Below are 9955 nucleotides of genomic sequence, written 5' to 3' on the forward strand. Positions count from 1 at the left end.
GCCTTTAGGGGCATCATATACCCCTAGGCCTAATGCAAATGAAGGTCGCTGAGTTTATGAAGCTGACATAGGGGACAAAGACTCTCACTGAGTATATGCATGCATTCAACAACTTGTCCAGATATGCACCAGCATTCATGGATACCAAAGATAAAAAGATAGAAAGCTTCAAGAGAGGCCTTGGAACCAAGTTGATGAAAACCATGGCCAACTCTAGATGTGCTACATATAATGAATTTGTCAACGATGCCCTCACGCAAGAGAACCAGAACAACTTACATGCGGCAGCAAAAGGCCACAAGCAAGCCACTGAGGTGGGTGCCTTAGGCTCATCTCAATCAATGGCTTCCATGGTAGCAAGGCCACAATTCTATCCCCCAACACCAAAGTTTAGGCCTCCCCAGAAGAACACCCAATCTAGCCGACCTTAGAAGGTATTTCACAAGGCATTTGCCATTACCCTACCCAAGGGTAACGTAGGCAAAGGAAGCTCCATAGGGCTAAGAAGTAACCAACCATGCTTCAATTGCAATCAGATGGGCCACTAGGCCTATCCTAAAAAGGGCATTAATCAGAATCAAGGCAACCAAAAGCAAGCCAATCCTAAAGCATGTTTTGGGTATGTGCATTATATAGCCGTGGAGGAAATCCCTGCGGGAGAAGTTGTTACCGCTGGTATGTTTCTTGTAAACAAACACCCCACAACTATTTTATTTGATTTTAGAGCTTTGCATTCATTTATGAGTCAGACTTTTGCATCTAAGCATGATCTAAAAATAATTGAGGTAGACAAGGGTGGCTATAGTATAAGTTCAGTAGGGGCCACTATCTCTACAAACCAATTAGTTAGAGATGTGCTTATCTCCATACAAGAGAGGGAGTATACTATGGATCTCATAGTATTGCTAGGATTAGCCATAGATGTGATATTGGGCATGAGTTGGATGAGTGGTCATGGAGTTCTCATTGACACTACCACTAGAATAATTATGTTGAGAGAACCCAAAGGGGGTAATGATTTTCTAATATCACTTCCCTAAAGTTTTGATCTTCAAAACTTGTCATGGCCATCCAAGCCACTACTCTCTATGATATTCTAGTAGTTTGTGAGTTTCCTAATGTATTCCTAGATGAGTTGTCTGGTTTGCCACCTGATAGGGATGTGAAATTTAAGATTGAGTTAATGCCAGGTACAACACCTATCTCAAGAAGACCCTATAGAATGCCACCCAATGAGTTAGCTGAACTTAAAATTTAGCTACAAGAACTTTTGGACAAAGGTCTTAGTCAACCTAGTTCATCTCCCTAGGGTTGTCTAGCCTTGTTTGTGAAGAAAAAGGACAAATCGTTATGGATGTGTGTGGACTATAGGCCACTCAATGCCGTAACTATAAAGAACAAGTATCATTTGCCCCGCATTGATATTTTGTTTGACCAACTAGCAAGAGCAAAGGTATTCTCTAAGATTGACTTGAGATCAGGCTATCACCAGATCAAGATCAGACCAGAAGATGTACCTAATACAACTTTCTCAACTAGGTATGGCTTGTATGAGTATTTGGTCATGTCTTTTGGATTAACAAATGCTCCTGCCCATTTCATATATTTGATGAATTCGATATTCATGCCCGAGCTTGATAAGTTCATGGTTGTGTTTATCGATGATATCCTGATCTACTATGAGAATGAGGCAGATCATGCAAAGCATCTGAGAGTTATCTTATCTAGGTTGAGAGAGCATAAATTGTATACAAAGTTTAGCAAGAGTGAATTTTGGCTGAAGAAAGTACCTTTATTGGGTCATATATTATCTGAAGATGGAATCTTTGTAGACCCATCTAAAGTACAAGAGGTCATGGATTGGAAGGCCCCGACTTTGGTTCATGAAGTTTGGAGTTTCCTAGGGCTAGCAGGTTATTATCATCGTTTCATTCCTGATTTTTCCAATATAGCTAAGCCCATGACCAGATTACTCTAGAAGGATGAAAAGTTTAATTGGACTCTGGAGTGTGAGGCTGCTTTTTACACTCTTTGGACTTTGCTGACAACAGCTCTTGTGTTGGCGCAACCCGATATAGAAAAGCCCTTTTGATGTGTTTTGCGATGCATCAGGGACCGGTCTTGGTTGTGTGCTTATGCAAGAGGGCCAAGTCATTGCCTATGCTTCTTGGTAGTTGAGAAAGCATGTAGTCAATTATCCTACCCATGATTTAGAGCTTGCCGTAGTTGTCCATGCATTGAAGATATGGAGACATTATTTGTTGGGGAATGTATGTCACATATACACTAATCACAAAAGTCTCCAATACATCTTCACTCAACCTAAACTGAACATGAGACAGTGTTGATGGTTAGAGCTAATTAAGGACTATAATTTGGAAGTGCATGGGAAAAGCCAATGTTGTAGCAGATGCACTTAGTCGAAAATCTCATGGTAACATCTTAGAAGCCTTGTTGGAAGATGGGTTTAATCTATTGCATCCTATTGTGCTACACAACATTACTATTAGTTGCTCACTTGAGAGCAAGATCATCGAACTACAGAAGACAAATGTAGGTGTGTTTCACATCAAGAGAACGATGAAGGAATAGGAACCCAAGCAGTTTAGGTTGTATGAAAAGGGTGTGTTATGGTTTAAGGATCGACTAGTGGTACCGAAGCACTGTGAACTTAGAAATCAAATTTTAGATGAAGCTCATTCATCCAAGTTGTCTATCCATCTGAGTAGTAGCAAAATGTATCAAGATTTGAAAACCTATTTTTGGTGGACCAGGATGAAGAAAGAAATCGCCGCCTATGTTGCTAGATGTGTACTTGCAGTAGGGTCAAAGCGGATCATCTGAAACCTACTGGACCGCTTCAACCATTGTCCATTCCAGGCTAGAAATGGGAGGAAATAAGTATGGACTTTATTATAGGTCTCCCACACACGCAGCAGGGTCATGATTCCATATGGGTCATTGTGGACCGCTTCACTAAGTCAGCGCATTTCATACCGGTCAACATAAAGTATCCCACTAGGAAGTATGCCGAGCTATATGTTTCTAAGATCATGAGGTTACATGTGGTACCAAGGACCATAATCTCAGATCGAGGACCATAGTTTATAGCTCACTTTTGGGAACATTTGCATAAGGCGTTGGGAACTAAACTAATCAAAAGTTTAGCATACCATCCGCAAACCTCCGGGCAGACTGAGCGAGTGAATTAAATCTTAGAAGATATGTTGAGAGCATGTGTTGTATCCTCTAAGGGCTCATGGGAGAAGTGGTTACCTCTTGAGGAATTCTCTTACAATAATAGTTACCAAGAGAGTATCAAGATGGATCCTTTCGAAGCACTATATGGTAGAAAATGTAGGACCCCCTTGAACTAGGTTGAGCCTAGGGAAAGGAGGTACTATGGTATTGATTTTGTTAAGGAAGCCGAACAACAGGTTTGAGTTATACAAGGCCATATTAAAGCAGCTCAAGCATGACAAAAGAGTTATGCTGATAAAAGAAGAAGGCCACTAACCTTTGAAGTGGGAGATTATGTGTACTTAAAAGTTTTGCCCATGAGGGGTGTACAGAGATTTGGAGTAAAGAAGAAGCTTGCACCCAGATATGTAGGGCCATATTAGGTTATTGAACAAAAGGGAAAGCTAGCCTACAAGTTACAACTTCCACCAGAGATGAGTGCTATCTTCAATGTCTTCCATGTTTCTCAGCTGAGGAAATGTCTTTGCATGCCTGATGAGGCGATTGAACCCACCAATATTAAGCTCCAATAAATTTGACTTATGAAGAGAAACCAATCTGAGTGCTAGAAGAAATGGAAAGAGCAACCCAAAGCAAAGTCATTAAGTTGACAAGGTGGTGTGGAATAACCACGGTGAACAAGATGCCACATGGGAATGGGAGGATTATTTACGTGAGGTTTATCCCACCTTTTATGAAAAATTGTAGGTCATCCAAATCTCAGGACAAGATTTCTATAAGGGGGAGGGGCTGTAACACCCTAGTGTTAAGCATTGCATTTGGCACTTGCATTTCATGAGCACAAGCATTATCCAACCATTCATGAGCATGAGCATATGGAATTTCATCTTATTCTCACATATTATCACATGTGATGTTGATTATATACATGCATATGCTTGTGACAATGTGTGACCAATGCATGAGATGATTGTGAGGTCACAAAAATACCTTACACACATCTAGGATGGTAAATGGAACAATGTTTGTATTCATGACATGGGCCAATTTTGCTTCTAAGTCCTAGTTTACTCAAAATGTCATTTTTCATGATGCTAGTTTGACCAAAGTTGAACAGTAGCTTAGAGTATTTGCATGGCAGTGCACCCTTAATCAAAGTTGTAGTTCTTGACATGAGTAACAAACTTTATTTAAGGGTCATGAGCTAATTCAGTGCCTAGCATGGTCAAATAGATCCCACAAGTAGCAATGAAATGTTGTTTTCAAACTTCAAAAATTTTGCTAAGTCATTAGCTGATTACAGTTTCAAAGTAGCACACTTTGGAGCTTTATATTTTGAAAACCATGATGAATTAGATGATACTCCATAAAGCAAAGTTGGAGATCTCACATAGCTCTACAACTTTCACTAATACAATTTTTGCTAAATCACAACGGATTAGGAGTAATGATGGTGTGAAAACACGCTGTTAGTAGGTCTAAAGCTGACCGATCAAGCCGCAGCAATGGCCGAATGGCCATAGGCCATGGCTGTTGTGTGGCGTGCACATGCCGAGGCTGGGCCACATCGTGGTTGGGCGTGCTCTGAAGAGGCTGCCACATGTCCCTTCCCTCACTTGCTCCCCTCACTCGCTTTCGCTCTGTCTCGCTCGCTCTCACGCCCACAGTAGCAAAGCCGAGCACTGTCATCACCATTGCTGAGCTTTGCTGGTAGCGCTCGCTGCCCACATAGCACCACCACCCAATCCACCTCGCCCACAGCTCTGCCATGAGCCGTTCTACCTCCCCAACCTGCTAGTGCCACCATCCGAGCCGAGGTAAAGCCACATTTTGTGTCGTCATCGTCGCCATGGCCGTAGAGCACCGTTGAGCTCCGAGCTCGCCCGTGGCCAGCCACCACCATAGCATCTCCAAGCTCTCTCTCCCTCGTCTAGTCATCATCATAGGGACTAGTTGCTCAGACCACAGTTGGCTTAACTGCTACTGCCGCCATCGCGCGGGAACACGTCGCCGCACCAAGGGCGCTCGCCATGGCCGCGAGCTCAAGCTTGCTATGACCGGCCCTCGCTAGATCCCATTTTCCCCCTCCTATGTTTGTTTCCATACCATAGGATCCATAGCACCTTCTCCTATGACGGAGACCCATCACCAACCACCGTCTCGTCGGAACGGCAAGCGTCGCCGTGTGCGCTGTGTGCCACCGTGCTGCCATGCATGTGGCTAGAGCTCACCACTACTTCACCATGGCTCGATCCGCACCGTAGAGCTTTGCTAGGGTCTGTAGAAGTTGTAGCCATGCTCGCTTGGCTGTGGGCTATGCCATCATCGAAGATGGTGAGTCTGCCACCGTGCGCCAATTGCTCTAGTGATGCGTCGAGCCAACTGAGGGTACCCCTCAATGTGGCTTGATGAGGCGAGTATAGTGGTAAAGACCTCACCACCGGTGACCTCGCCATCGGCGAGTTATCGCCAGTCAAACGACACGCTCTGCTCCTGTGTTGCTAATGTGTGGGACCAGTTGACCTATGGGCCCCCACTATCAGTTTCCATGGGTGCATAAAATGGGTGTACCTAGCTGCTAGGACCGATTTGTAATTGATTTTATTTATTTATTTTCATAGATTTGAATGCAAACTCCAAAAAATTATATCTTGAGTTAGGAGTGTCCAAATGAGGTAATCCAAATTTTGTTGGATTCATCATGAAGTGTACTATTTGATAAAAATATGAAACCTACTGTTTGGGGTATTTTTCTAAGGGAATTAAATTGAGCTAGATAAGTGCTTTTAAATTTCTTTGTATCTTGTAAAATGCATAACTTGAGCTAGGGAAGTGCTAAAATTGTTATTCTAGTTTTGTGGGTCTTGTGTTGGCATGCTCTAGCTAGAAAAAATACTAAACCTATAGAAGACATACTTTAAATATGGTCTTTCTATTTAACCTTGATTATTTGCTAGTTTCTAGTGAAAATAAATGTGGGTAAAAATATATAACATATGATTATGCAAATTTCTACAAAGTGTTCTTATGCTAGGATGAAAATAAGAAAAATATTAAATCTATTGTTTGACACTTTTCACTAGGCTAAACTATTTTTGCTAAAATAAGCATGTGCAACTTGTCATTTTTGTAGAGGTTGCTATACTTTTCCAAATTGGCATGAAATTTGTACAGTAGACTATTGGGGTTTGTAACCTACTATAATTTTCTCAGAATTTATTGAGCACTAGAAATATTTATCCTCTAAATCACCCTATTATATAAGGAAAAATAATAAATGAATATAAATAAATTATTTGGGCTTAACCATGATGTTTTATAGGTTGCTTGTGATTCATATGATCTTTTGATGTTAGTAGTGGTGCTCAGAAATAATTGGTTATAGGCAACTAGTTAATTATGGCTCTATAATTCAATTGGATGGCTACATGTATAGTTTCTGTTGTCATGGTGTTTTCATAATGAAGATGAAGTTTGCTGTGAATCTTATTAATAACAAAGTTGTAGATAACTTACTCATTTGCCTCATCCTAAAATTTCATGGTTGTAGGCCTAATGGTTTGAGAGCTATAGCTGTTAGAAGTCTACTGTCAGATTTGCTTATCCTCTAGATAGATCTGAAAGATTGAATTGTTTGACCTAGATAGATACTGAATCGCCTTAAGATGATTAAAAGAGAGATGTAGGCAATTTCATAAGCTTTCTAGAAAGTCCACAACCATATTGTTTAGATGTGTATAACTCCAGTTATGGTCAAAACAAGTAGTTGTTATCTTGCAGCCCAGAAAATGCTAAATAGGTGTTTATTTAATTACTAGAGAGGATATATGCACCTACTCAGTAAAAGAAAGTTAATCTTGTTATCACCCTAATACCTTGTTTTTAAGGACATTTATGTTTCTGCATCATATCATATCATCCATATCATTACCGTGCATTCTTGTATCTTATTTTACGCTCATGCATATAGGATTGCCAGAAGGAATCACACTCTTGGAGTTTGAGGCAGAGGAGGAGGAGAATTAGAAGGCACCATAGCAGGTAGCCCCTGAAAGCAAGGAGCAGGCTCCTAAGGAATTACCGTAGTCCCCATTCATAGGCTTACCCCCTTTCTAAAAGGTAAGCCCCAAAGCAGTCTAAGCCTCCTATGTTTTTACAAATATCACTTGAGTCCTTTATGTTTGACGCATTAGGTTATAAGAGTTGGTTGGAAACACTTAATGTATAGAACTACCTTGTCTAGAAATATACCTTGAACCCTATGTAGGTCTAGGATCAAACATATGCTTAGCCATGTCTTATCACCTGAGAGATATAGGTGGATACCGGAGCATGATTGGCTATATTTGCTATCGTAGAAAATAACCATGGGGTGTTATCAAGTGGAGACCAGACAGGAACTTATATGCAATGGTGTTGGTTTGGCTTTGTTGGTCCCATCCGTGTCGATTAAGGATCATACCATTGTTGGCACTTCTATCAAGATTGAATGCATGCCTCTCACTTAGTTGGTCAGATAACTCATTCTGACTGTGAAGATGATTAGCTCAACTCAAGCAGGGCCTCATTCTATTTGAGTGCACACTCTAGATGGTAGTAAGGATGTGTGGGGAGCTAGACGTGGGCCCAAGGGCAGGCCAAGCTTGAACATCCTGGCAGCTGGTTGTCCCTAGTTGTGCGGTGCTCATAAAACCCGCAAAATGTGTACATAAGTTGTACCAAAGGTGACCCAACGCGACCCTGATGGGGGAAGTGTGGGTTTGTGTTAGGAATAACTGCCCAGCTGGTTGCAACTGATTCAAATTGTCGTCTCTCCTAGATAATGAGAAACTTGACTAGTCCCAGCATTGTAGTAACTAGACTATGGAATTTGATGGTTATATTGGACATGGGAATGCTACACCGGCTATGGTTATTATTGTGTTGCTACATAATGATATATCACATGTTTGGCATAGGTTAGTTGTTAATCTAGAGGTGAATAGCTATAATTAACTTGATACCCAAATTATAAAATGTATAGTTGAACTAGTGGCATTTTATGCAAAATATTGTCAAGCTAGCTCCACTTATAAAGCCTTGCATGATCCTTGGAGTCACATTATTTTTGGTTTATGACGGGTAAGTCTAGCTAAGTACCTTCTTATACTCAGGGGTTATTTCCCCACTTGTTGTAGATAATATAGTCTATTATGGATATTGTAAGAACTGCTTCTGTCCCACTATGGATGAGGAGTAGGCCCTAGGCAAGGTGCTTCTCATTAACTCCTCTATGATGCTTTTGTGGTTGTGATCGTAAACAGGCAAAGTATTTGAATGATGGTGCGAGATGTTCGTTTCAAACTATAATTGCTTCCGCTACTACTTCTTTTGAACTTGGTTTGTAATAACTTTAATTGTACTCCGATGTATGGTGAGGTAATTATGAACTTGTCAACACAGAATTTTCGTCCTGTGCCAAGGACACATGTAGCAAGCCGGAAGGGTCTGCTCGATAGAACTATAGATCCGCCTAGCTTCAGCGCAGGGATGGTTGATCTACGCACTCCTTCGAGACGTGCCAGTCAATTTGACCCTATAATTAATAAGGAGAGAAAGCTTATCAGTAATTAAGGGCGAAACTTATCGGCGTTGCCAGACAGTCCTGAATGTGCGGCTCTGAGAACCGATACGAAAGGAGATCGACTAAATAGTCGATTCCAGCATATTCATGAGAATAAATCGGTTAAAGCTCATTGGGTTATATAAGAAGAATCAGTTATCATTTAAGATAAATGTCGTTATTTGAGCATATATTAATCAATGGCAATAAGATGTCAACAATGATTGGTTTATGCTGAGCCAATGATTACAAGCAACCGAACCTTTTTTATATAAAGAAACAATTCAACACCATTTAACCATTTAATAAAGATAAATCTAATGAACATGTTAGATCTCATCTATCGCTATGAGCAGTGGGGCATGAGGCAGAATCATGTAGGCCATAGAAATAACAATAGACTCGACGACCCTAACTCATTACTAATATCAGTGGGGCATGAGGCAGAATCATATAGGCTGTAATACAATAATAAGATCATGGCACTAACACACCTTTCAACCTATCTTTACTTCAATGGTCTCATGATGCGAACTATTTGTGAAAGCACTCGATATTGGCTAAAACAACCGATTCAGGCATAGTGCATAGTTAAAGTCATGCCTTATCCGGAATAGACCTACCGAATAACGATCCCCACTCCACTGTGCTAACAGTGGGGTGTGAGGCAGAATCACACAAGCCGTGATAATGGGCCATGGAACAATTTTTGCTAGCCAATAAATCTACTCAAGACGCAACATGCTTTAACCGCACGCTATGCACGATCAAGATTGATGTAAAATAGTTGATAAAACATAACTCATCATTTAATGTATAGATTAGATCAATTTTAGATTAACAAATGATGGGCTAAACAGGATATAAGGCCGATCTAGATCAATTCCAATTGGGCAGAGTGATATTGTTGTAATTTAGATAAATAATGAAAGCAATAAGCAATATCGATAACTTAATGAATCTACCAAAGACTGCCATTCTAAGGTAGAGCCAATAACTTGACCTTGATCTAGTTCATGTAATGGGGGTCGACCGGATCGATGCAGCCATACTTGAACTAGGCAAGAATCGATAACTAACTTATAATAGAGTCATAGTGGAGGTCGACCGGATCGATGCAGCCATACAAATAGAGGTATAAGCCATGGCGGT

The 9955-nt window shown here is 40.8% G+C and overlaps 1 protein-coding gene across 1 annotated transcript in view; it reads right to left on the reverse strand.

Annotated features, from left to right (window-relative positions):
- The window catches only part of LOC136465378 (carboxylesterase 15-like), a 45809-nt gene extending 40576 nt beyond the window's left edge, over positions 1-5233 (reverse strand). Inside the window, exon 1 of the mRNA XM_066464131.1 lies at positions 5165-5233. Within this exon, the coding sequence (XP_066320228.1) occupies positions 5165-5233 (69 nt within the window). The remainder of the gene's footprint in view (positions 1-5164) is intronic.
- Between the last annotated feature and the right edge of the window lie 4722 nt (positions 5234-9955).

This window comes from Miscanthus floridulus, chromosome 7 (genome assembly GCF_019320115.1).
Source record: "Miscanthus floridulus cultivar M001 chromosome 7, ASM1932011v1, whole genome shotgun sequence".
Taxonomy (NCBI): Eukaryota; Viridiplantae; Streptophyta; class Magnoliopsida; order Poales; family Poaceae; genus Miscanthus; species Miscanthus floridulus.